The sequence below is a fragment of the Corylus avellana genome, chromosome 4 (assembly GCF_965113065.1).
Source record: "Corylus avellana chromosome 4, dhCorAvel1.hap1.2, whole genome shotgun sequence".
In the NCBI taxonomy this organism is placed as follows: domain Eukaryota; kingdom Viridiplantae; phylum Streptophyta; class Magnoliopsida; order Fagales; family Betulaceae; genus Corylus; species Corylus avellana.
In genome coordinates, this window is record NC_142493.1 from 32,596,731 (window position 1) to 32,624,518 (window position 27,788).

General features: G+C 35.6%; 3 protein-coding genes across 3 annotated transcripts; 1 reads left to right on the top strand and 2 right to left on the bottom strand.

Annotated features, from left to right (window-relative positions):
* Positions 1–2,128: 2,128 nt before the first annotated feature.
* LOC132179260 (uncharacterized) lies at positions 2,129–7,202 on the top strand. The gene is made up of 5 exons (XM_059591947.2): positions 2,129–2,461; positions 3,321–3,583; positions 5,257–5,470; positions 5,561–5,843; positions 6,725–7,202. The coding sequence occupies exons 1-5, from the start codon at positions 2,350–2,352 to the stop codon at positions 6,828–6,830; spliced, it is 978 nt and encodes a 325-aa protein (XP_059447930.2). The 5' UTR covers positions 2,129–2,349; the 3' UTR covers positions 6,831–7,202.
* Positions 7,203–9,133: 1,931 nt separating this feature from the next.
* Positions 9,134–14,580, bottom strand: LOC132179596 (serine/threonine-protein kinase PBL34). Its single transcript, XM_059592336.2, has 6 exons — positions 13,869–14,580; positions 12,330–12,667; positions 12,013–12,148; positions 10,831–10,967; positions 10,628–10,751; positions 9,134–9,961 (listed from the first exon to the last, which is right to left on the bottom strand). The coding sequence occupies exons 1-6, from the start codon at positions 14,062–14,064 to the stop codon at positions 9,444–9,446; spliced, it is 1,449 nt and encodes a 482-aa protein (XP_059448319.1). The 5' UTR covers positions 14,065–14,580; the 3' UTR covers positions 9,134–9,443.
* A 3,293-nt stretch (positions 14,581–17,873) lies between these two features.
* Positions 17,874–27,734, bottom strand: LOC132177835 (heat-inducible transcription repressor). Its single transcript, XM_059590304.2, has 11 exons — positions 27,625–27,734; positions 26,537–26,841; positions 25,843–25,920; positions 25,156–25,724; positions 22,810–23,442; positions 22,512–22,666; positions 19,907–20,121; positions 19,673–19,803; positions 19,215–19,567; positions 18,852–18,955; positions 17,874–18,288 (listed from the first exon to the last, which is right to left on the bottom strand). The coding sequence occupies exons 2-11, from the start codon at positions 26,823–26,825 to the stop codon at positions 18,218–18,220; spliced, it is 2,598 nt and encodes an 865-aa protein (XP_059446287.2). The 5' UTR covers positions 26,826–26,841; positions 27,625–27,734; the 3' UTR covers positions 17,874–18,217.
* Positions 27,735–27,788: the final 54 nt, after the last annotated feature.

Genomic DNA, 27,788 nt, shown 5'->3' on the forward strand with positions numbered 1-27,788 from the left:
TTGCTTTGAATAGCAGCAAGAAGAGACTAAGGGTAAGGACCCGTTTGAGAGTGCGATTTCAATAAGTGCAATTTTAAAAATTGCGTTTTTAAAATTGCTACTTTTTAAAATTGCACAGGCGTTTGGTAAAACATACTAAAAAGTACTTTTTTTTATCAATTGAGTGTTTGGATAATATTAGCATATAATTGTGGTTTCATGACCAAATTACCAATAAGGATGAACAAGACAGAGAGGATGAAGAAAAAAAAAAAAAAAAGAGAAAAGAAGGGTTTTAATATATTTTAGGTGGGTATTCTTGGTATTTTTTTCATTCTCGTTCTAAAAAAGGTAATTATTGCACAAAATATCTTTTTAATAGAAATTGTGATTTTGTTTTAAATTCGCACTTTTTTCAAATAAGTACCCTCTAATCAGCTTATGGAAATCGGAGATTTTTTTGCGATTTTAAAATTTGCGTTTTTAAAATCGCAATTCCAAACACCCTAAAGTTACGATCTGATTTAAAATCGTAGATTATTTTTTTAAAAACGCACTCTCAAACACACCCTAATGTGATTAAATGTGAAATTATATTGAATGTTTTGTGTGAGGACAATAAAAAAAGTTATTTAGTAATCATTTTGAAAATATAACCCCCTCTTTTTTTTTTCTTCAGCAATGCAAACAAGGGAGAGTAAAAGTAGGGGCGAAAAGGCTAACCATTTTGAAGATGGTTATGAAAAATTTGTAATGGCCTAGGTGATTACCATTTGCGAGTTTAGGTTTTGAAAAAATCACTAACCACTTTTTTTTATATATATATATATACGAAACGAAATTGTTTTCGTGTTTAAATATATATAAAAATTTAGAAAGGATGTAGTAGGGTATTATTATATTACTATATAAAAGACATCATTTTGTTTTTTTTTTTTTGTTTTTTAATTGAACTTTTTAATTTTTATTTAAAAAGTGATTATTAAAGTTATTAACGGCTAACCGCATAAGCGGTTAGGAGAGGCAGTTAATAAATTTTACGGTCGTTTTATCCCTAAGTAAAAGTCCACTTTTTTTTGAAAAACATAACTTTCCGAGGACTTATCAAGAGAACATTACAAAGAGGACCTTGTTTGTAAAAGGCCTAATTAAGTCCCATTTTTTTCAGTTTTCTAATATATTTATTTTTTATATCACTATTTATTATTATTTAAATAAAATATTAATAATTTTTTTTTAATCTTCCAATACAAAAAATTCAAAATTTAAAGAGACTCAGAGACAGAGACAGACGAAAAGACACTCTTAAATATCGGCCTCCCCTCTCTTTTCCTATTTTCACTTCCCCTGTTTGGCGATGGAATTACACAATTCTCAAATTTTGTTTTGTTTTGTTTTTTAATTTTACTTTATAATATTATTATTTTTTATATTACATTAATCACTTTTTATTATTATTTAAATTAAAAATACAATACAAAAGATAACATTTTTCTTTTTTCATTCAAAAAATTTATAAATTTTATCTATTTTATATCATATCAATTACTTTCAAATCAAAAACTTATTACACAAATTTATTGCCGAATAAGGCCTTCTTTAAAAAGTCACTTTTTTTTCAAAACTAATTTTTTTTACTTTTATCTTACAAAAGTCAACACATTTGTATCACACTAATTCAATTAATCAATTTTTATTATTACTTACAAAAAAAAAAAAAAAAAAAAAACCTGAGAGGAGGAGGGAGTAGATATAGTATCGCCGTTAAATCGGCGATACAGATATAGTATCGCCGATTTGAATAAATTATGTTAAGAAATTTGGCTAACCATATGTTAGATATAGTATGCTTAAAAGCATTTGTACATAATTAGCAAAATATTAAAGTTATAGATATCACATGATTATGATTTTTCTAGAGCTTTATTCTTTCTGCTTAAGAGCATTTTGTTATGCTATATAAAAACTTTATGCTCATATTTTTAATAAATGAAATCCTCCGTTAAAAAAAAAAAAAAAACCGCAAAATGTTTTATTTTCACTTTTTTGAAGTAATATTATTAAATCACTGCTCCTGTTAATCAACTTCAAATATTTTCTTTTAAGTGTCTCGCACTTTTTTTTTTTTTTAAATGGTTGTATTTGGAAAAGAGCTTGGAGATGACAAATGAGGAATTGATTGATCGATGTATATTTCTTGGGGCGGGAAAAGCAGACGTTTGACAGCCTTTGTCATAAATCAGATGCGTAATCCGAGGCTTCTGAGAGCTTGTCAGATGCGTAGGTGGAGGTATGAGAGTTCAAACAGAATTTTGAATTTCCCGCTCCAGCACCTCTACAAAGAAACAACCCAGATCGTTTCACTCACTGATGGCCGCAACCCCACCCGTGGAAATGGGGCAGCCCATGGTATGTGCTCCAGCTGCAACAGCGACTCCGGCTCCTTCTGCCGCGCCGGGGACAAAGAAAGTTCTCCACCCAAGTAAAATTTTAGGGTTTTTTCTTTAATATTTCTTACGTTTTGCTTGTTCTCTGTCCAAAAAGATCTGTTACTCATTTTTTCTAATCGTGTATGCAATAGGTATCTACCAAATTTTTTGAATATAATAGTGAACGTCCATTTGTACGAACAAAACCTAAATAGCTGTTTTTGTTAGTGCTATTTTGCTGTTTTTGCTCTTTTCTTTTTCCATCATCATCTCAGCTTTCGTATTTTTCCCTGATTTTTAAGCTTTTTTTTTTTTTGGTTAGTTTCCTTTATTTCCTGTTATTAATAAATAGTTAATTATTATTATTATTATTAGTTGTTAAGTTTGCTCTTCTTTTGGCAGTGAAAATGGTGCATGTTTATTAAGCTTTACAATTTCGTGGACTCCGTGAGTAAAAAGGAAAGGAAAATAATCAGAATTTGGAATGTGATATTTATGTAGAGTGTGCACTGTGCAGTGCAGATTCATATTTAGTTATTCAATTTATTGACAATGATATGAGCAAACCCAACTGTTTGATTCAATTTGTTATTTGTAATTTATTTGGTAATTCACTTGTTTAAATAGGGCCTAAAATTGGTGATGCTTCGATTTTTATTTTTTGGTGTCTAAATCATTGTAGGTTAGTTCACTTCTGTTATACTCCATATAAAGGATTGTGTGTGCCTTTGGAACTGCCCTTTAAGATATCACGTGATATTGGAAAATGCCCAAAAATATATGTTTATCGTTGTTTGTGCTTTACTGATGTAGATTATCAGCATGTAGCATGCCAAAAATTTTGGTTGAATTTGTTATGCCAATACTGGTGGAGTAATATCTAAATGTTATGCGGATTGAATTTTGTTTTAGAAATTCTAGAACACATGAGGTACAAGAAGCTCTTGCAGCAATACACTAAAAGAAGATGTATTCCACTGCCAATATACCAGACCATCAATGAAGGATCTCAAGGCACCCTACAGTTTAGAGCAACAATATTGGTAGATGGAGTGAGTTATACGGCTTTGTATACTATTTCTGATCAAGAAGCAGCCGAATGGAACGTTGCCAAACTAGCATTGGAGGGCATATCACAAAAGATCAAGGATGAAGGACGCCGTCTCATTTGTGAGGTTTGTTGCAGTGTGATTGTAGATTTAGACTTTGGATGTTTAGTAAGTCCTTTTTTGGATTAAATTGTATTCTTCTTTAATTCGACCTTTTGCATGATATCTTCTCTTTCCTAGTAGAACCAAGGTCTCAAAGGAGTTGTCAAGTTCTTTTTCCCATACTATGTTAGTTGCTAAAGCCAATATGCTTTTTGGGAAAAGATCTAATTAAATTTGTAGGAGCATGCATTACTACCATATTAGTGTGGAGGTCAACCATTCTATTAGCAAACCAAATTCATATTTTATTTGCATTGTAATTTGCATCCTTTCTTTCATAATTTTTTACTTGATTATGTAGGTTCTCCTTTTTTCAACAACTCACAACAAATATAGATTGCCTAATCATCTTGTTTGTGTATATCCTTTTCAAAATTTTGGACGAGGTCACTGCTCAATGCTTTCTTAAGTAAGTGGCAACCTCCCTAGCCCTTTCTTTTGATTTCATATAGGGGTTCACATTTTATATTCCTGTATACAGTATAGAATCCATTTAACCAGCCATTGGCCTTGACTCATCCATTCAAGCTTGATTCAGCCATGGAATTCTGGGAAGGATTCATGTTAACTTACTTTTAAATTTCTTTGAATGTGGACCCTTTTGTTGGAGATAAATATATTTCTTTCCCTTGTATTATGATATGGGCAGTTTAATTATGAAGATAATCTTTTCACTTTATTTCAGTAAATTTTTGATAAACTGTCAAAACATAAGTATTTATGTTGCATCTTTTCTAAGTTTTATTAATTTTGAATTTCAGCAATCCAGTTTGAGTCATATCTATTTTAACTGTTGGTAACCAATATTCCTTAGTGCCTATCTCGTTTTGTTCTTAGAAACAAAATTTGTTTATCAAAAGCACAACCTTCTCATCTGATTAGTATGTGTGAGATATTAATTTTGTTGGATATGGCTTAGATGCTGCAAAAAAAACCAATGATTTAGATTGAACAATTTTTTTTGAACAAACAGCAACGTTTTATTCTAATCACATCTCTTTGGTCTCCCAACTTCATCATCTTCTTCGTTGTTAGCTGTTTTGAACTTTAGTGGATGCTAGCCATCATGCTGCCTCCCTGTTTTGAACTTCAATCAAATCCCCGCCTTTATAACCATAGGCAAGCGTTCCCATTAATCTCCTCTTCTATAGCCAGACCTTCCTCCCATTTTCTTGTTCATCTTCAACACCACCAGCTTCTTCCTTGTCACTGAACATGGCAGATCATTCTCATGCTTACAATGAATTCTAAGGTAGCAAGTCAAATTGACTCTTAACTGACGTCAGAGATGGATGTTCCAGTTTCAAACGTGAATGTTCTTTATAGTAGAAGCTTTGTGGGGTCAGAAACTGATGTGAAGTTAGGGAAGAAAAAGGGAGAGAAGAAGATAAGAAAACTAAGATATGCCTTTCAAACAAGGAGCCAGGTCGATATGCTGACCCAGTTGCCTAAGAAGATGTTTGGTTAAAAAATGAGAGATGTGATTAGAATAAAATGTTGCCGTCTGGTTTAATATTAGGCGTTGGATTCTCATGCCATATATTACATTAAGTCTTCTATAATTGCTTTAAATATTGTCCAATGTCTTAGTTTTTATTGTTTTAATTAACTTTTTTTTTATTGTTGCTATTTTCCAGAATAAGGTGCCATGCAAGTCTACCCTTAATGCTTTTGCTGTCAAGATGAATCTAGAAATGCCTACTTACAACACCATCAAGCAAAAGCGAAAAAGGTTGCTTCCTTTCATATCTTCTTTGGTTTTCAATGGTGTAAGTTACATTGGTGAAGCTGGTAGAAACAAGGGAGAAGCTGAAGTATTGGCAGCACGCGCTGTTATTCTATATCTTCTTGGTATCCATTTTCTCTGCGATCAATATGAATTTGTTTTGATTTACTCATGCATTCTTGTGTAGTTGACTATTTGAAGATAATATAATTCAGATAGTTCAGATCCGGGAACACTTCTTTTTGAGATGAGCAAGCGTGATGTCAAATATCAACATGCTTTACTGCGTAAAGCCAAATTTTATGCTGCTCTGTATACAGTGAAGTACACATGCTATTGCCAAATGAGTGTTGTATCACAAGGAAGGAGTATAGGACAAATTAGTGCCATACCACAAGGGGTATATGTAGGACAGCCTCCGTGTGAAGGTCCAAGATCTACAAAAAAGCGCCGCAAGAATAAGAAAAAATCTAATAAGAAATTGCGATCTGACACTCAGTAAGTTTCACTCTCTCTTTTTCCATGTTTGGCTTGATTCCTTTGTTTGGTGTGTAGTGGATTTCATTCTCTTCACTGTAATACTACTTTTTGTACTTTGTAACACTTCATTGATTGTGCTTGTTGGTATATTGTTTTAAGCACTTTGTAAGCACATGCCAAATTTGACGTAGGACAATCAATAATCACTGATTATTAAAGTGAAAGTATGCGAAAGAGAAGAGAAGAGAAGAAGCCAAAGAGAGAAGAGGGTAAAAGAAGAGAAAGAGAGAGAATCAATTTCTCATAACTTTATTCCATTAAAGTCTGTCTCTATTGGGGTTTCGTGCATGCTTAAATAGACTCCAGCTAAACCTTAAGGCAATGCCCATTTATTAAGTTAACGTAATTTTATTAACTTACCTAACATGGCAATGCCTATTAAATTACCCAAAATAATTTGGAGCAACACTTAATATCATTGACTCTTGAAAATTAAATAAAATATAAAATTAAATACTAATAACTCGTTTCGCATCATTCTCTCCTGGTTGAAAAAGACCCCAAGTTTTGAAATACTGAAAATGACATTTACATAAAACATAAAGCCTTAGTTTACATTTTTGTTAAATTACTAACAGTTCTTGGTGTGCAATGTTCCTCACTTAATTTTAAGGGTTTTCTTCTCTTTCTCTGTCTGCATTACTCTAGTACTGTGGGATTCATTTAAGCTAGGCAGCAGCTCTCTCTCTCCCCACGCTTTCTCTGCAACATTAATTTATTTGTGCATATGGATGATGTTCTTCTTTGTGTTAAATTATGGCTATTGTATAGGTATTTATGTTGCTTTATGGAAGTTTATTTGTTGCGAGTGTTCATTTGCTTTGCCCTTCAATTTGCAGGTTGCCGGTTGTCGTGCCCATGACTCAAGCCCCACCTACCTACATACACATTCCTGATACTCCCCCCTACATAAACATCCCTGATACTCCTGAGCAACAAAGCTAGGTGGTTTGCTCCATATAAACTTTCTTATGCAGATCCCCATGTAAAGGCATTTTTGATGTCCAACTAAAACAAAGGCCAATCAAGGTTAGCAACAATAGACATCAACACTCGAATAGAGGAGATCTTGGCAACCAGAGAAAAGGTCTCTTCAGAATCTATACATAGAGGTTTGTGTGTTCAGTAGCCCAATTGACAAAGTGACTCTGTTTGTTTAGCGTGTGTATATTTAGTTAGTCATGACTCAATCCTTCATCTTTGATTCTGTTAGGCATTATGTGCTTTGTGTGTAAAAACTTTATTTGGATCTGACTGTTTTCTGCACATTACTATTGTGAAAGGCGTCACATCAAGCTAATATTTCTATTTTGTTCTTGCATCATGTCCTACTCTGATGATTATACCAATTTAGATCTGACATTACCTTCATGTTATGTTGCTTTATTATGTGTGCAACATTTAAACATTAACATGGAAATCAGTTATAAGTTGGAAAATGCACCAATGATTTTCTCGCCATTGTAATTTATGATACCAATTCTTATAACTTGGAAATCAGTTGCAGATTATGGTTCACTTTTTCATTTGTGATGCCTTTGATATTATGTTCCTTTGTTTTGTGGGAAACATTTGAACCTAACTTGACTCAGAGAACACACCAATTTAATATTATGTTGTTTTCTTATGTGTGCAACATTTGAACATTAACATGATTCAGAATAGCATAACTCTCTTTATACATTCTACATGTAACTTACTACGGACATCACATTTGCTTCTGAGTTTGCAAAGATCCCATATGGACTAGATCAGTGCCCGTTGGTGTCGCCCGAACAATGTTTTGTATTTATTTTTCCCAAATATTAACTACCTATAATTGTTTATGGTGTATGATTGAGTACCTAGGCTTATTAAATGAGATGGATTGGAGAGGAGTTGACTCCCTTGATATCAATGCGTAAATTTGGTGCATTGGGTAGAAAGACTGCAATTTCAATGTGTTTGATCAAGCAGCTCTAAGATAAACTCAACCTGAAGTTTTGAGATATTACAATTGGGGAGTTCCAATGTGAATAGAGATTTCTTAACCCCTGACTAGGGTTTCGAGTTGTCAACAGTGTACTAGATTTTAATCACGTAAACCAACCCAACGTTTACAGGTTTGAAAATTTTGTTATATTTAGTGTGTTCTATCTGAATTTATATGATTTTACCACAACAACGCTTTGTTAGGTTTGAGAAAATTGCTCGTGGTATTGAGCTTTGATTTTTATCAAATCATTCTTTAAGATTTAAAATTTACCAAATCACTTGCGTATTGTTATCAAATAAATAACGTACTCTACTCATTTGGTTAACTCTTTAACGGTAATGAGTGATGCATGGCGATTAGACCTTTTCGTGTCCAATAAAAAATAAACGTGTCTAGAGTATTCAGTAAGTTAGATTACAACATTAGACACACCATGCAACGTCATTGACATACTAGCCAAAAAAAAAAAAAAAAAAAACATTTTTTATATATTTTTTTCAAAACTGCGTTTTTAATGAGTTTTAAAGTAAAAAAGTCAAATAAATATTTTTGAAATCTTTTATTACACGTCAACTTTTTATTTGGCACAATTTTTGAAGTACCAAAAGTACTTTTTAAGCTCCATAACCAATCCTAAACATGCTCTAAGAAATGGTTATCCTAAACATGCTCTAAGAAAAGCTCCAAAATATGACGCTGATCAAGTCCGTGCATCATCTTCTCCTGTGCTGCGGCTCCAAAATATGACGCTGATCAAGTCCGTGCATCATCTTCTCCTGTGCTGCGGCCCCGCAAATTTGCCCGTTGCTGTCCTTGTCTCTTTCGGATAATCATCTTGAAGGCCTTTGCATGAAAAATATGCAAGAGATAGATCTCTCTTTCAATACGCCTTAATAACATTCACTCTCTGCCCATCTAAATCTTTCCTTTTAACGACTTTGAAGGGACGATTCCCACTGGTGGCATCTTCGATTCAATGACAATTGTATTCCAATTTGCGGTCGAATCAGAAGTTAGTTTGATTTCGTGTGTTCTTCATTATATTCGGCTTGTTTGGCGTAGAAACTAAATAGAGGCACATGGAGTTTGTGGGCTTATATTGAGTAATATGACTCCAAATGTTGATGAGAGTGCTAACCAAACCGGACGGCCAATGATATCTACGAGTACCCCACATCCCAATTCACCGATAAAAGAAGAAGAAAAAAAAAGGGTGGGGGAAGAGGGCGTTCTTCCTCAATCCACAGGGTCTTAATACCGTGGCAAAGGGGCAGGAGGCAATACACTTTGATATTTCCAAACAAACTGGAGAGAAATACATTGGTTGACATACAGATTTTCCTCAATAAGCTTTCACCTGCCCTCGCATTGTCCCCTGGTGGGAGGTCACCACTCTAAACACAACATAAAGCAGACATGTTTCTCTGTTGCTTTCTCAGTTCTCTAAGAACAAATGCTTTAACAGAAGATACATCTATACCGAGGAAGAATAAAGGGAAAAAGGGGGGGAAAAAAAAGAAGAAAAGAAATGAATGATGCCAAGGGGATGGGGAAAAGAAACAGATAAATTACCAAGGCCAATGCTATGGTTTACCATTGGGTTTGGGTGATGGATGAGGGAACTGATGATGATATGGAGAAGCATAGGAACCATTTATGGAAAGGCTCCTGTGCTGCTGCCCATTCCTTGAAAATGATCCTCCCTGTGTTCGTATGCCGTTTCTAGCATTTGGGCTAGACCCAACGCGGTCACCTTGCATGGTCTGGAAATAATATGATGAGCTAGCCATGTCTTTAAGGTTTGGCAGAGGTTTTAAGGCTTCAACTACTTCACTCATTAGGGGCCTCGCTTTTGGATCCCGACTAAGGCAGTGGGCAGCCAGTTGTGCGGCTTTCTGGGCTCCTTTAATTGAAAAGTGACCTTCAAGCCGAGGGTCTATCAACCGGTAGAATCTTCTTCTCTCTCCTAGATGCGGCCGAGCCCATTCAACCAGGTTATGTTCGCCATTAGGTCGGTTTTTGTCCATAGATCTTCTGCCAGTAAGCATTTCAAGTAGAACCACACCAAAACTGTAGACATCACTCCTTGAAGTAAGATGTCCTACAACAAAAATATGGGTAAGCATTGGTTGTATCTCAGAATTTTGGAATGCAGCTAATGAAAAAGAACAATGAACAAGATAATGAAAGTCTGACTTCTGCATGCTCAAGCACCAAATATGAAGCTAGCAAAACACCTCCATTTCCTAAAAGCAAAATACTGGAGATACAATAGACCTTCACAACGGTTTTGGGGTCCTGAACCATACATTCGACTTTAACAAGGCCCTAAAGGGTGGCCTCCTAGCCAACCTATAATAGCTAAAACCAGTTGAATAGGACCTGATGTAACTAGTTATTACAAATAAATTATTTTAAACAATTAAATTACGTGAGACAAGATTGGCAATAGCTATGGGCAACACAAGGAATCCCAGTGCTTTAGGCTCCCTAGCAATTAGGAAAATTCATATGCACCAAGCAGAAGCATCATATGCATAGTGCTGAAAGAGGCCTCCCTAACATATGAAAGGCCAAGTTATATTAGCATCTGTGCATGGGATAACACACAATCAAAATTGGAAAATGCTGCAATTCATAGTCAACATCACATCAAAAGAGCATTAGAACAACTTCTTGATAAATAATAAAATACATGGTCATACAGAGGCCAAATCATAATCCAGCCTACTCGATGTGCATAATACAATTCAGGAACCACACTTACCTGTCATGACATATTCCGGGGCAGCATAACCGTAGGTTCCCATCACACGGGTAGAAACATGGGTTTTGTCACCCTCAGGACCATCTTTGGCAAGTCCGAAATCAGAAAGCTTTGCATTGTAGTCCTGAAATAGCATGTTATTAAGGTGACAAATGATATAAAGGGTAAAACTTTGTTATGTTGCCTTAGTTTTAGTTACATACTGCATCTAATAGGATGTTGGAGGTTTTAAAATCACGATATATAACTGGCCTTTCTGCTTCCTCATGAAGAAAAGCAAGACCCTTTGCGGCACCTAGTGCAATTTTCATTCTAATGGACCATGGAAGAGGCAGGGACCCTGCATATAAAACAAGTGATACAAGAGAACATCAAACAGGATGCAATCTAAAGGCAGAATATTATCACAAAGCAGCAACTGCCAATAAGCCTACACTCAACCACTTTACAGTTATTTAATGAATCACAATGCTCCATTTATGAGATTCCAAAATTCTAAATCGCTACTCTTAAATAGGAAACATGAAGTGGATAGACTACAGCACAATAAGAAATAACTTATGCAAAACCCATTAACATATATATTAAGCTGAGATGTATGCTTCCCCCCCACCCTTTTTTTCCTTTTCAACTCAGCCAAGTAATCTTCTTATCAAGATTATTAAAACTGCTTATTCTAAGCTCAAAGCTTCTTCCCCCCCCCCCCCCCCCCCGTCAATACGTTGTAAGACTGTTCCACAATGGTAGAGCTATTTTTTACCAGAAAAGAAAACTTTTATTTCCACATTAAATCTGCAGTTTGTTAGAGAAGAAAGAACCATCCTAATCTAATCACAAAACCCAATCCAAAGTTTCCTAATTCAGAATCTCAGCAACTCACTGTAATACAAAATTTCCAAGGAAGGATATCCAGAAAAGCTCAAAGAGTTCTAAAACTTTCTTGTAAATACTAAGTTCAACAACAATGTAAGACCTACCTACACTTGAAGTTTGTGCTACATATCCACTAGAAGGTTACCACGACATTTGTAGCAATAACTCTACCTCATAAGTGATATTACCATAAATGAATCCTTCAAATGCATGGTTTCCACCATAAACCACATATTTGAGAGATAAAATATAATTGTCCCTTGTTGGATAACAAAATTTGATTTGATATCAAAATTAAAAAAATAAAATGCTAAATTCTTTGGTATTACAGACAAAGCAATCTCCGTTTTTATGGAAAGAAACATGCAACTTTAGGCAACAAAAGAATTATAAGAAGAGAATAGTTTTAAAACCCAGTACATGGTTCTAAAGATTTTTTTATTCAAGTCCTCAAGAATCTAACATTTATGATCCAAAATGAAAGAGTGGAGGAAAAAGGAAAAGTTACATACTTCTAAACAGATGATTCTCCAAGCTCCCTCGAGGCATGAACTCATATACTAGCAGTCTCTGATCATCTTCAATGCAGTAACCAATTAGTTTGACCAGGTTAGGATGAACAAGATCCCCGAGAAAATTTACTTCCGCCTGTAACATGAGATGAGTCAAGATTAGAAAAAGAATATTAAAAAAAAAAAAAAAAAAAAAGAGAAAATTGATTATATAAAATAAGAAGAAAATCATCCAAAAATCAGTAGGGAAAAGAGAAGGAAAGAAAAAATTGTAGCTGAAATTTCATAAAGGAAAAGAAATTAGGAAAGTTACAAACCAGCCATTCTTTATGACCCTGAAGCCCATCATGATTCAGGGTTTTAACAGCAACAGTAAGCCCCGTGCCAGGTTTCACAGGAGCAGTTCCATTTTCTTCAATCCACCCCTTGAACACACAACCAAAACCACCTTCACCAAGAAGACTCTCAGGTCTAAAATTTCTTGTTGCCAACTTAAGATCATTAAATGAGAATTTCCGTAGACGAGAAGCAACTTTAAGCTCCTCTTCCAGTTTGGAAGTGGATGAATTACTTTCTGCATTACTAGTGGTTGAAGATGAGACTATTGGAGCTGCAGGTTGGTCTCTGCTTGTATCATTTGTTGATTTACTTTCAGCTGAAAAAGAACCACGATATAAGAATACAAACTAACAAAAAAGAATAAACAGGGCGGGTCAACAACACTTAGAGCAACACATTTTGCCATTGTGCAAATCAGAGTTAAGCAAATCTAAGAATTTGACATCAGCAGTAATTTGCTTGTATCACATTTTGCCATGTGAGAGTGACAAGATTACAAGGTCCAAGAGATAATCATAATAGATAAAAACAAAATACGAACCACAACATAACACGTTCGAATGTATTCAACATGACAGGAGTAAGGGAGGGAGGGAATGAGATCTGGATAGCAAACCAAAAGACAATTAGAAGAAAGGAAAAAGTATGAATATCTAAAAGAGTAAAAAAAAATTTAACCTAAACATCTATCCCACTTAATTAGTTAATAATTGATTCAAGTAAGGTCCCTTGAACGCAATTATTTCTTCATATATGCATTGCTTCCCACCCCACAGAATTATGTGTAGGCCTAGAGAGCGAGCTCTCACATTATTGTGACAAGCTCTGGCAGATTAGTGTTACTCTCAGGACTGAGGAGTGAGGGGCTCTTAGTTATGGGTTGGCTTTCTGCTTCTCGGAGATGAAATGCACTCTTATTAATTTCTGCTCAGAGATTGATCTCTCCACTTTTCCTTAATCACGTCGCTGACCAAAGACGAGCAGAAATAGACATTTGCCCCGAGACCAGAGAAAACCCAGACTATACCAGGTATGCTTCTAACAATTTTCTTGAAAATTCAAGCTTTCATAGTAATCTCCTCACTTCTGCCCAAAACAAAATAAGGGGGGTGATGAAAAAGAAGAAGTTTTCATACAACATAATATTCCATAACAAGTGAACTTATATCGATTGACCTTGACCCTAGTTTTGATGCAGCCATTTTATTAGCACCTCAATCCCAGTCCTCACGTCGCATAATGTTTTCTAGTTAGAATCCGCTAATTACTTAACCAATATTCTGGGGCAAATTAGTCTCAATCACAAAAGTAATTACACCATCAAAACATGCACTAGTTGGTTAAGGATTGACTTAATCCACGAGACATGCTAACACAAAAAAATTTCCTAAAAAAGACACGCCCAGGCGAAATCAAACATAAAGTAAGTGTAAAACCAGAAACATATTGAGTACAAGAAAACTAGAAGAACATAATATGACCTAGCAAAGAAGTTTTCGAAAGAAAATAGAAGTTACCATAATGAGTAGTGATGCCACTAACTGAGCTATCAACTTTGGATCTTGAAGAAATGCAGCTTCCAAGGAACCTCAGCCTAACCCAACACCCAATCTCTTGCTCTCCCACTTCTCCCACCTCCTTCTTCTTCTTCCCACCCTTTGATTTGCCCTCTTCCCAAGTCCCCACCTTTCCATTCTCGGCACCCAATCCCATATCTCACTAACCTAAACACTCAAGCCACACTTACCATCAGAAACCCCAAAATCCCAAAACACCACCCTATACCCACCTCCCCCACCCCCACCGCCGCTGGCCAGTCTTTCTTTACCAACAAACCCACAAGCAGAACTACCAGATAGCACCAAAAATTTCACAACTTTCCCTCCAAAACTGAGAAATTAGACAAACCCATATGAGAAAAGAGTTAGATCACATGGAGTAGATCAAAATTTTGAAGAAACCTTGACACCCAGAATTTGATCAGCTTGAGGAAACTGTTGGTGTTGAAAAAGTAGTACTAGCTTTACCAGAGAGAAGTAACAAATCTCACTGGAACCCAGAAATGTCTGCCCAAAGATACAGAAATCTCAGAGAGGGCCTCTTGCAAGCTGACCAGTTTAAAGCTGGAAAGAAAAGAAATTTGGAAAATATCAGATATATACTCTGAATTATCGATTCTCTCTCTCTCTATCTATCTATCTCTGTGTTTGTCTCTCTTTTTTTTTTTTCTTTCTTTTTTTTTTTGATAAACAGAATCGAAGACTAGAAAAAGTAAATCGAGCTGCCCGGAGAAAAAGGGTCAGTGAAGGGTTAGCTGCCAGAAGTGCTCGTCGTGTAGCTGACCGGACAGGGTTTGGGAGAACAGGCCCGAGAGTGGGTGTGCTTTGTGACACAATGGCGGGCATGTCGGGCAGAGAGAGAAGTGGGAAATTTGGGCATTTCGGGCAGGAGAGAGAATACAAACCTAGCGGACCCACCTTGATGGTGATGTGTCTTCCTTCCGAGAGCGGACACAAACGCAAGCCCGCGCGTCAGATTGATCTCATCGGTCCCATGCAATTCATTTTTATTTTTTGCCCAAAAAATTTAAAATTAAAAAAAAAAAAAAAAAACTCTTTTAATGAGATATCTCAATAAGAACATATTTTAATTTAAGATAATAAAAGCTCGTTAATTTATCCATTAGAATGTGATAAGAACATATTTTAAATATAATGCGATTATTTGATTATTTTACTCTAAAGTAGGAAGGATCAAACCTTATCTTATCATTATTATAACCTATTATACTTGTTAACGATTAAGTACATGTGGCGTCTATGGAAATTAACTTAAAATTTTAAGTTTATATAATTTGAAAATTAAGCATGTCAATTTCGTTATTTTTTTTCAAAGAGTTTTATTTTGGTCTTTTTCCCTTCTACTAGCTGCAGGACTGATGGTGATACCATGTTGGGACTACTTTTTCTCTCTCTCTTTTTTTTTTTTTTTTAATGACATGATACAATTTAAAAGCAAAGAACCTGAATTTTGGATAGGGTTGCAATTAAGACAGCTAATTGCAACTGATTTCAGTCCAAAAAGCCATAATCAACACTCAAACACATGAAAAGGATCATCCCCACACTAATCCCATAGGCTTTTAGAAATCCCAACCTCTTTTTTAACAATGGCCGATTGGTGGTCTTTGTTGGTTTCGATTAGGCTTTTTTTTTTAATTTCAAAATTGTGCCACGTCATACATAACTTTCTTATCAATAAATTCCTCCACTTTTGAAAAAACACAAAAGAAAAAAAAATTAAAATGTTCTTTTACTACATAAAAGCAAATTTTTTCGAATTTGGCAAAATTTTGATGAAAAATAAAAGAGTCCGGTTAGAGCTTAAGTCTCTCCGTCAATCTAAAGTGCAGAACCTACTTATCCAAAACACCTGTATCAGCCCGCTCTCCCACCCCCATCTCTCTCATTTTTGTCCAAATTATGTAGAATTAGAACCAAAAAAAATTCAGCCAATCTCCATCCAGGACCTAGAAAGAATGACAGGTCTTACCAAAAAAGAGAGAAGAAATGAAAAGGAAGAATGAGAGGAACAGGCCAATTTTTTTAATAGATTGTGTGCTCGTTCAAGTAATTGCACTTGACTTTAAGACCAACTCCCGTCGTACTACTTAACTAATTTTTTCTTTTATCCCGGCATGCTCCTCAACTACAATACATGTTCCACTTGTTTCATGTTTCAATTAAAGACAAATTCAGCAACCTTCAAAGATGTTGAAGAGCCATTACTCTTAACACTAACTACTCTCTGTCTTGGCTGGCTCAACTTAAAAAACAACAAGGATTGGTCATCCGTTGAAATATTCTCCTTTTGAAATATTCTCCTTTTTTAAAAATTCATGTGACCGTTAATATGGAATGTCACATATTTTAATGGAATAATGATAAATGTTATATAGACTATTATGTCAATTTTATAAAGAACTTGTAATAAGAGTTGTCGTACTTTTAACAACACTCATTTTTTACACTCCACAATTGCCAGATCTATTTAACTGCATTTATAAAAAATCATATTTTCAAATTGCTACATTTAAATCACAAATTCAAACGGACCTTAGTTAACCAAAATGTGTCTCCCATATTAACAATTTCCAAAAGGGAAAGATAAAGTTGTCTCTTCCACCTGGAAAGTAGTATTTCAAAAGCCGGGTCTGCATAAGAATATACCAAACTATATCATGTTTGACAATAAAATAAGATTAGATAGAGTTTAGGCCACAGAATTCTGAGCCATAATGCGGCTGCATGCCTACAGCCCAAAAGCACTATCATCCCCTTGCTTTCTTTCTCAACCATTACTTCAAAAGTCAAGGTCTAGAAAGGCACGAGGTGTTCAGACTTTGAAGTGCTTCAATAGGGGGGGGATCGAAGATTTAATCAAAATCAAACCAAAATGCCATGTCAATATCAGCACTTGAATAACTTCATGGTTGAAAACTCGCTGGTAGACCTAACCTAAGCCAGTTGAAAAGGCACACACAAGCATCCTCACTACAAGAGCTAGGAGCAATTACAATTTGGATAGTTTTCCTATAACCCCGTCTATTAAATTGCTATTTATTATTTGAGAATGTAAAAAATACTTGTATTTTTAAAAACATTAAAAGAGTTGAGGAAAATTCTACGTACTATTAAAAAATATATGTTTCTCACATGCTAAAGAACATATGGTAATTTTATAAACCAGATTAGAAGAACTTCTAACTTAGTTTGGATAAATACTCTTAGAATTTAATGGGTTTTTTTTTTTTAATATATATATATATATATATATATATATATATATATATATAAAAGTAATAATCAAGTTTTATTAAAAGTGTAAGAAGAAGTATACAAGTGAAAACACTGACTTAAAAAAACAAAAACGACCCACCCAAAGCCCGAACCACAAACACCCATGGCAACCAAGACTAGGCCAAAGAACTATCCCACAGAACCACCCAACAGCCCTCAAAGCCCACACGGAGCATTAATGGTTGATAGCAGTATTCTTTGAATACTTCAAGCACTCACAAGACCTTCAAAATTTCAACGAGAAAAAAAAAATTCATAATTATTATTAAGTTGATAGAAAAAAAGTGAATAGAATCACTTATCAATCTTACCAGTTTTCCTTACATGTGAGCTCAAACCCTCTGAACTAAACTTCCCTTTAGTAAGTGCAATCTAACAGATGCAATTCTTAACTTTCAATGGGAGTTAAAATAGAGTCTAGGTTCAAAATCAAAACCATATATTCTAATACAATCATAAATTAACATTTATCCCAAAAACTTAAGTTGACAAGAAATAGTGAATTTGATTACAATGTTTTAACAACTAATACCGATACATTGTACACCAATGGGAAAGAAGACACAGGCGAAATGAAGAAATAAACAGATGACAAAAAGAAAAGCTGAATAAATGATAATGAGCTGACTAGGAATCCAAAGATACAGACTGACCATTTCTGGAAAGAGCTATAACGATTTTTTCTGCTTTTATTCAGTAGTATGAATATGAGTAAAATTTTAACAAAGAAGATAATCTACAAAGCGCACATTCTTTTCCTGTAAAGGGTATATAACAACTACCATTCTCAAGATCATAGTATACAATACACAGTGTGAAGCTAAATTTCTAAAACAAATTGACATGACAATACCAACTTCACTCGAGAGAGGCAAACATGTACTTGGTGCTAGTTTTTTGTATGGCAAGACAAGCTTAATGCTGGTTTAATGGATAAGTTAACACATCAAACTTCTTTTCCCTGTTGAAGATAATGTGGTAAAAATGGAAATTAAAATGGTTCAATCCTAAACAATCACTGTGGAAATGCTGGAAGTTGCATTGATCTTCAGCGAGTGCTCAGGGACATAGGCAAGACCTGTTATGCCAGAAAGTAAATTTCCATAAGAACTTCAGCGTGTGTGGTTAGCTTTTTGGATTAACGTTTGAGGATAACATCAGAAAAGTACAACTGTTTCTAGGGAGCAACATGAAGAAGTAATCATAAAACCAGTCGAGAGCTTTCCAGTATACAAACCCTCCACTGCTAACATATATTAGCCTACAACAGATACTAACTGCTTGGAAAACCAAACAATCAGAGCCCGTAGCTGAGGATAGGAGTGTCAAAGATAAGAACCTTATGGAATCCATGACAGAACACAGCTATATGTGAGTGTGTAGGGTTGGGGGTAGGTTTGTGTCTTTAGATAATGCTAAGCTGTAGCTCCTTCTATGGAGAGTTTCTTTGAAAGCCAACCATGGTCTCATGGTATAAGCAAGAAAAAACATCCCTAAGCATTTACTGCATCTTTAACTCTCCAATCGTTAGGTGAGGACTTCATATGCGTCCAACAGAAATGCATAAATAACTCATTTCTTCTGACAGCTCGAGCATACAGGTATGAAGAAATCAATCAATGAAAATAAACAAATCAATACCTTTCTCCTTGACATCAATTTGTAACGTGTCCAATGTAATTATGCCATCAGTCAATGGAAGCAGCTCAAGCTTGATGGTTGCCGTAGATTGAGATGGAACAGATCTGATGCGACCATAGTAAAATGTAATTATCCTCATTATTTAATATATGTGTGTGTGTATGTATGTATGTATTTGGGTTCTAGGGTCTGTACATGGGATTTTTGTGGGTTTGCGGGTCTTACCTTTGTATACTTTTTGTGTACTGAGAGGCGCATTGCACTTTTTTTGATATATACAATATTATTTATCAAAAAAAAAAATGTATGTATTTGGTGGGGGCACAGAGAGGGAGAGGAAGAAGAAGAAGAAGAGAGGCATACCCTAATGGAACTCTACTCTGCAGCCACAGATGCGTACAACCCAGACCAGTACTTGGAACAACATCAGATGAAGGAGAAGCCTGCCCATTAAAGGAAACTGACCGAGCTCCAACATCACCATTCTTTTTCTGATTATCTGATAGAAAAGGCGCTGAGCCCAGCCTTTGCATAGCACTACCACGTCTGTCACCAACCCTACTTGTTAGCTCAGAAAACCCAGCAAATGGACTCATTGGTGTTGTTGGTGAGGAATTTAATGACACCACAGAAGGAACAGAAATAAATGAGGCTGGAGCAAGAACTGTCAAAGTAAGAGCTTCAGATGTCAAGTTTGAAGCCTGAAGAGTTAGGACCTGAGAATTTGAACCAGTCAGACAAAAACTAGTTATAGTAGCATGAGTAAGAGATAGGGAGCCTACAGAAACTGAAATAGATGAATAATCAAATTCATATGAAACCTGAACAGGAAGCTGGGAGACTCCATTGGGGCTGGCAGATTGTCCTGACATTTCAGATGCAACAGAGATCATAAGATCCCTTGAGATACGGGGTCGCCATTTTGTTGGCTGCTTGAAAAACAACCTTGACTCTACATTCAACACAAACTGTCAGATAAAAATGGCAATAATAAAAAACAACAAACTGTTTATAGTTTTCCAGAAGACATGGTAAACTAAAAGCAATATAGATACCAGTGTAGTTGCACCGACATGACACCATAATTGCATACTGATCAGCAGTCGAAGCAATCCTCTTCCCTTCAACAGTTTTGGAGAGAAGGCGCAAACTTGATGCTACATTTCCAGATGATAGTTGTGACAACTGTGAGCTTCTTTCACCATGAGCCTTGAGATTCTTCAACATAGAAGTTGCAGGTTTAAGAATAAAAGAGTGCTCTTCGCCCCTCCTGTAATGAGGAAAATATTCAAGACAACATTTTTTTTTTGATAGGTAAAAATATTCAAGACAACATATAAACTTGCTATCTCAAATACTAAATTAAGATTATTTCCATTTACACACCACTTCCTAGACACTACAGAAATAACTCTATTCTTTCTTTCAATTGACACGTACATGCACCCATATATAAATATTACAGCAATATGGACAAATCCGGAATTATGCAATTTGTTACACTCTTTATTCATGATTAAGTTGGCATTAACATGCCATAAAATTACCTCTCACCATGGCACTGGAAACAACATAAAAAAGGGGTGAGAAATTCTTGACACATCCAGCTCATGTGACCCAAATCCAATGTAGAATTAAACGGTTTTGGAACACCTTCACCATGTTTAGGTTCCTCGGAACATGATATGATTGAGATTGTGGTATGCTCCTATTCCTGGTATGTGATACATTGGGGCTAGATTTAGTTGGTTTGCTAATTAGAGCCACGGTTCATATCATACACTGAATTGTGTTGCTTTGATATATATATATGCAATACCAAACCAAATACAACGAGTAGTTGGGTCCTGAGTTAAGCTTTTTTCTTTCCTTTATCTTACATATAATTATAATTTTGGCCAAACATCCCCTCTTCATTCAACAATGATGAACACAACAGGTTCGGATCCTTTGTTTTAAGACTTTAATGTGGAAGTACCACCAATCAGGATGCATGATCTCATGTGTGGCTCATAGGATGATTAGGGAATCTGGTAACTCTGGATTATAACCACATTCTATTCATTTATGTATACTTCTTTGGTTTTCTTGCTGAATCAATTTGAACCAAGTTGAAATGCTTAATAAACCAATGACATGATCCAACCTATGTTTTTTTTTTTTTTTTTGATAAATAATGAAACTACTTGACCACCAACCAGCACATCACGTAAATGTCCTCCACCTTTCCAGTACACCTCTTCTCTCTCTTTCCTCTTGTCATCTCCTTAACAACTGGGCAACATATAAAAAGGTTCACAGAAGGTACTTTCTCTAGACCTCACTCCTAATATTTCGCACTTTCATCCAGTCTAACATGAAGACAAGATGTAGCAGAGTCACAAAGAGGTTTTCCAAACAGATGGAGCTACAGTTTAGCATTATCAACTTCCCATTGGCTCACTCATAAAAAAGTCACAAAGATGAAACCAATTTTACAACATGATATACTCAACCTAAAAATTTCAAACCATGGGGTTGGCAGTAAATCCACATCCAACATACCCATCAACAGATTGTGTACAATTTTTCTGTCATCTCCCTAGATAGTTTAACAAGGGCAGTAATACTGGTTAGCATATTTCAGTACAGCTTCAGTGTCAAATTAATACTGCAAGCAACATTGCAGAAAGCAATCCATAACAAAGCAGGCAAACTAGTCCTCCATGTTTGACCCAATATTTAGCTGGTCTCTCTTACTTGTGTCTTTATGGCTGTGTTTGGCAAAGGGCCGGACCGGACCGGACCCAAAAATAAAAAAAAATTCTTCTTAAAATCAACTCCAACATTCTTATTTTTTATATCACATCAATCACTTTTTATTAATATTCAAATATAAAAATCACTACAAAACAAATTTTTTCACTTTTTTATACAAAACATTCTTACTTTTTTCTCTCATATCAATCAAATCTACTACAGTACTGTTCCACTCCCTTTTTCCATGCCATTGCCAAACACAGCCTATGTTTCCATTTGTTTCTTTGTTTTGATTTAGTTATGGACTTTGACTACATTTTCTAGTATATTACTTCCAATGCACTTGAAGAAGCTAAAAGGATGTATGAGAATTGGAGGGTTGCTAAAGGCCTGCTACAAAAAGTCTTTAGAGCGTCTTGTAACAAGATTTTGGCATAAATATGAAAATTTCAGATTTGGAATCTTTCTTGAACCTAAAATTTCATGCTTTAACTTCCAATTTCCTTCTTTGCTACCTTTTGTTTGTTGCTGTGCTAAATCTAGCTCTTAAAAACTGATTATTGCATCTGCTGACTAGAAAAGCGGTGCTTACTGTGTGCGCAGCCAAACTCAAAGTAGTGACCTATTTGCTGTGTCAGCATCAGCATAGACCAAGACCTTTTTTGCATCAAGTTAGTACTAGATCTGCTACCTCATAATTTTATTACTTATCATGCATGTAACAAAGGCTTCGTCCCTTGTAAACAAAATTTCCATAGCATTCAGTTTCCTTTACCCAAAATGTTTGGGATAGCCTACACAAATTATCTCACATTTAGACAATGTATATCCACCATCGATAGCAACAGTGATATATCTGGGGAATACAGTACAAGGGCTAACAATACATAATAAATTAAGATACCTAGAGTGAAGAACAACCTGAGGGCTAGGTTCGGCAAACTGTGTTCATTTCCAGCTTCAATACATGCAATTGGTAATGATGAGGGTGGTCCATCTTTCAAAGCCTCCTCAAAAACAATTGTTATAGCATCTATGTATACCACAATATCAGGTGTATGTGCTGGAGATATGTTCTGCAAACAGAAAAGGGGCAAAAAAATAAACGCAAAACTCGACAAGTATCATTTGTACATAGTATGGTCAAAATATTATATAATTTCTTGGGAAGAAGTGAACTTATTAAATGATTTTATTCAGTGGTAGACATCACTCATACCTTTACTTGAACGCATATAAGGTCATCTGTATTGCAGTCAGCAGCAAACGAATGGATTTCTACAGGTTGAATAATTTCAAGTTTTCTCCTCCACCTTTTACCTGGTATATAGATGCCTTCTAATCCACAACGAACAGAAAAACGTTCTCGCTCCAAAGCCACACCTCGGAAAGATAAGAGCTCTTCACTTCCAACCTTTTGACTCTTTGAAGGCTTCTGAGATGAGAACTGATCCCATTCTTCAACGTCAAAGCTTGGCTTAGCACTGGCAGCTTTAGCAGGTCCAGGACTTGGTGCAGTATTTTGAGGTAGTGATGACATGGAGTAACTTCTAAAATGGCCAAAAGAAAAGAGTTGAGAGCCAGAAGAGGAAGAAAAAGTTGACTTTTGAGATGAGTTACCAATTCCTGAAGCGGAACTTAGAGGAGGGGGAGATAAAGGACGAGGTGGAGGGACAGTGTTATCTAAGGGAAGCAACCATTTTAACAGTTCTCCACATGGATCCTGACTTGCACAAACAGAGTTGTCCTGGCTTTCAGAAGACAAATTTCTGTCCTGATATTTCTCAAATTGAAGAATTTCAATGACAGGGTCTCTCAAAAAATCAACACCAACATTCACCTGTAAAAGCACCTGCATCCTTCCAAACAATAGAACAAGATGAGAACTGGTGCTCCAAACAACTGGTAAATGTAGCAATGTGCACCAGGAATATAAGCATTCAGCACTGAACAGTTCTGAGAATCAAAATAATGGATAAGGAATAAGAAGTTATAAAACAAAGCAGAAGCAATGCAGCAAATGCCACATCACTTAAACCTACATATTTATGCTGCAATCATTTTTACAGTCATAAATGCCGGTTACAATTAATTTTTATACAAACTAGGATCACCCAGGTTTTCCTCTAGTAAAATTTGAATACCTTAAAGTGCACGTGACTGGAAGTGACATATAACTCATAACGCATAACAAGGTTCTGTCAAACTGAGTTTCATACATCAACAATCCCTTTTTTGAGGCCGGACATTAATAGTCCCTTTTGGGTAGGCAAAGTATATTACATTCAGCCGCTTTATGTATTTAATTACAACTATAATCAAACATTAAAGAAGACTACACGCTGTAGTGGAGAATTTATTTTTTTGATATGTAAATCAAATTCGAAGAAAGCACAGAGGAGCATAACTCAAGCACACAGTAAGTATATAAGAGAGACCTCCAATTAGGGAGAAAAAGAAGAGCACAAGTCTAGAAAGTCCGCAAAGCTAGAAGAGCGAGGGCTATTGTACACTGCCATCAAAGCATACAAAGATTTGAACATAATGGCTCCAAGTTTTAGTGGAGAAATGAGGATTATAATTGCCATACATTTTTTTTATAATGTGATTCTAACTGCCAAACTGAGTTAGGGGGGAAAGCAAACAAAAGAAGAAGAAAAAGAAAAAAAGTATTAGCTTGATCCTGGAGCAGGATCTTGTCTAAATGATCACCAAAACATATCAAGATCAACTAGCAGCAAATGTAGGCCCGTTATGACATCTCCAAAGCAGACCCCAAGTATGGCAAAATTATAGTTGAGTGCTATCTCCACCAAACCAGAAATTTTGATGGCTGCGATTATATATGCTGAATGAACTATAAACCAAACTGAAATGCTCTTCACTCATACTATGACAAATTACATGTTTTTTTCCTGAGCCTCTTGTGAATTATAAAGGTCCTCCTCCTGTCTAGCCCTTCCCTAGTTCTCTAATTATTTAGCTTTTGTCAAAAAAAATCAATCAATAACTTATAGATCTTCAGCTTGTGGTTGATACCCTTTAATTAATAATAAATAGAGTATGATGTAGGGATTTTTCTAAATGCAAGACAGCAAAGAGATTATTTGTAAGTTGACCCTAAAACATTGATTCCATAAAAATCATTAACAAATCTAATACACAATTGAACTAATTGGATTTGAATGATATTTACGGAAAATTAATTGTTAGTCATGAGGCGCAACCAAAGTACTGAGCTGGCTCACACAGATCGAAACATAACAATAGAAAAATGCGCATCATAATAGCAAGACAAGATTCAAGGTACAAGTTGGCAGCTTCAAATTTGCATCACAGACAGAATGCTTCCCATGACCATAGTAAAACATCCAGCAAATCAGATAGAAATATCGAGCATTAAGTTACAATATCATCCAGCTCCAATATAATATATTGGCATATATGAATATGCACCATGAGTTCTATACATGTAAGAGTAACTAAAATGCAAGAAAAGATTCTAGTCAGTACAAAATAAAACATATTCTATATCATTAATAACCTAGAAGTTTGTGGCACATACCGCTATGTCTCCATTAGAAAGAGAGCAACACTTAATACAATTTCTTGCCACTCCACCAGAAACATTGGCATCAAAATTTCCTCTATCGATAACTGCATTAAAATGAGGGATGCTTTGTGCAGTTTTTTGGGTTCCATTAGCTGTAGAATCTTGACCATTCATCTCCAAAGATTCTGAAGATTTCTTGTGAGAACTTTTTTTTGACCACAGTGAATCACCTGAATCTGCAATCCTAACAAAAAAATGGGAGTTCTCAAACCTTTGCAACAATGTCTCTGTCTGTCTCCTGTGATCTTCCATTCTTAGAAGGGATTCACTAGCAGAAACATCCTCTACAGGATCAATCTTTTCTTCTGATAGCTTTTCACCATTCTTATCAATATCTTGACCATCAGGACTTTGGCCTTCTCCAGCCACTGAATTTGTTCCATCTTCTATGTTTCCATTTTGTTTCTTGGGGCTCTGCCCAATGCCATTCTTACTCATTACTGCAGCAACTTTAAATGGAGTAATAATTTCGGTATCCTGCTTATACGCTGACAAGCATGCCAAGATATGAACTTGTTCACCTGGATAAGAAATAGAATTCAGGTCCCATGTAACAAATGCAACATTTCTGTCATTGAAAAATAACTAATGCATGTCAGAAGTGAAAAATGTATAGAGAGCCAAGAAATAAATAAATACCAGGGAAAACAAAGGAACGGTCAATTGAGCGTAATGAATTAATATCTGGTGCATCATTCCAACTGTTAGGTAGTTCCTCTACAAGAGCAAACCAGGCATTAGATATACCACAACAGAGAAAATTAGTTATGAAGAGAATCTCATACAGCACATCATAGAACAAGCTAAAGGAAGACTTGAATGAAACAAATCTTCAACATAATTCACAAAATAAAATTGGATGATGTAAATCAAGCATTTGAGTCAAATACCAACGTCAGGAAATCCTTATCTTTGTCATAACAACTAGTATATAATCCCATCAACCTTGTTACCATAAGAATGCACTGGTATTTTTTAAAAGACTAAGGGAAGAGCAGAAATCTTTTTGACTTTTAGCCTTTGAGATAGAAGGGGAAGGATCAACAGAATACCAACTCACCCCCTATGATCAAAACCATAACCAAATCCACCATCACAATCCAGTTACCAACTGAGCCCCAATCAACTTATTGCACTATATTTGCTGATAAAAAAATTGTAATTTATCATTCATTTAATGATTTCCTTCCCTATTAAATTTAACTTTTCAAATTTTTCTTGATTTCTGCATGCATCAATCAGAACTATGCACAAAATGCATGTAAATGTCTGCATCTGATCATTTCACTTGATAAACCAATACGCATGTTTAACTAGAATTGCGAGCACGTACTATATGGAATGGTAATACATCCTTCTTCTTCAGAGACATCGGAGTGCTTCACTACAGTAGAGGACTCATTTTTTCCATGTGGATCTCCAACACTGCCATTTTCACCTCCACCTCCAACAGTCCCTCCATTGCGATCATCAACTGCGGAATACCGTGGATATGGATCTTCAGCTATAAGACCCTCCAAAGTTGCTGCAGGTTTTGACTTATAATGTGTATCTGCAGGAGATTCATTTGTAGATGGCTGTTCTGCAGCTGCATTTTGAGCAGGCCGCAGCAGAAAATTCATTGTCCCAAAGATTTATCTGCATAATAAAAAATTTCATCTTCATAATTGCAAGGTGGTAATCGCAAACCAGTGTTATAGGATGTGTATAGTCTTCCATAGATACTAACAAAGTAAACACCACATATTCAATCGTTTAACAAAATAAAGTACATTATCATCAACCCCAAGAATCAAAAATTATACGAGAATACGTGCAAACCATCAACTACATGCAAAACCACAACCATAAAGAATCTCCTCAAACGAAATTTCCATCGAGAAACCAAACTCACACCAAACCTAAATCTCTTCTCCCTCGCCTTCACGAATATTTCCACACGAGACTCCCCATGTAAATTCCAACACTACCTCATTCACCGCAATTTGACAAATTAGTTTTCTGATAAGCGCCCTTACTTAGTGACCACCACGAAGAAAGAAACCAAACAGCAACTACGTGCAGAAACAATAGGAATTAAAAATTATGAACTTCTACAAATGATTGTCCACCTAATCCAACAGATTTTATGCTTAGATTAAGCAGTATTAAGAGCCAGTAAAACTCTCACACTCGCCGCATTTTTGCAATTAGGCAAATAAACAGGATTCAACCAAGAAAGAAATTCCCAATTGATACGATCAATACATTCCTGCCCTCAATCCCATCCTGAAGTAATCAAATCTAATACCATTATCGAGAGAAATGAGAAATAAGAAACGCAAATTCAATTTTCAGATTGTGATCCAAATACTTTTGATTTCAATCAGAAACTAATACGCGTAGAAGATGACGGGAAAACAGGGTTTTTTAAAGGGTTACCTGGTCGGAGATCACGTGGGAGAGAGCGTTTGCCTCTGAACTCAGGTAGAGAGATCCACTCGCAGAGCAAAGCTTAACTCTCTGCTTCGATCTGATTCTGACACCGTGGATTTTGTAAAATTGGGGCTCCGTATGGTTACGATCGGGTCGTTTTGTTTTTTCGA

Coding starts and splice junctions, on each gene's coding strand:
- LOC132179260 (XM_059591947.2), top strand. CDS start 2,350: ATGGCCGCAACCCCACCCGTGGAAATGGGGCAGCCCATGGTATGTGCT. Junction 2,462..3,320: donor AAAGAAAGTTCTCCACCCAA/GTAAAATTTTAG, acceptor ATTTTGTTTTAG/AAATTCTAGAACACATGAGG. Junction 5,471..5,560: donor TGTTATTCTATATCTTCTTG/GTATCCATTTTC, acceptor AATATAATTCAG/ATAGTTCAGATCCGGGAACA.
- LOC132179596 (XM_059592336.2), bottom strand. CDS start 14,064: ATGGGATTGGGTGCCGAGAATGGAAAGGTGGGGACTTGGGAAGAGGGC. Junction 12,668..13,868: donor TGGCATCACTACTCATTATG/GTAACTTCTATT, acceptor GTTCTTTTTCAG/CTGAAAGTAAATCAACAAAT. Junction 10,752..10,830: donor CCAACATCCTATTAGATGCA/GTATGTAACTAA, acceptor ATGCTATTTCAG/GACTACAATGCAAAGCTTTC.
- LOC132177835 (XM_059590304.2), bottom strand. CDS start 26,825: ATGAATTTTCTGCTGCGGCCTGCTCAAAATGCAGCTGCAGAACAGCCA. Junction 25,921..26,536: donor ATGTATTACCATTCCATATA/GTACGTGCTCGC, acceptor TTGCTCTTGTAG/AGGAACTACCTAACAGTTGG. Junction 20,122..22,511: donor TTGCCGAACCTAGCCCTCAG/GTTGTTCTTCAC, acceptor TCCTCATTACAG/GAGGGGCGAAGAGCACTCTT.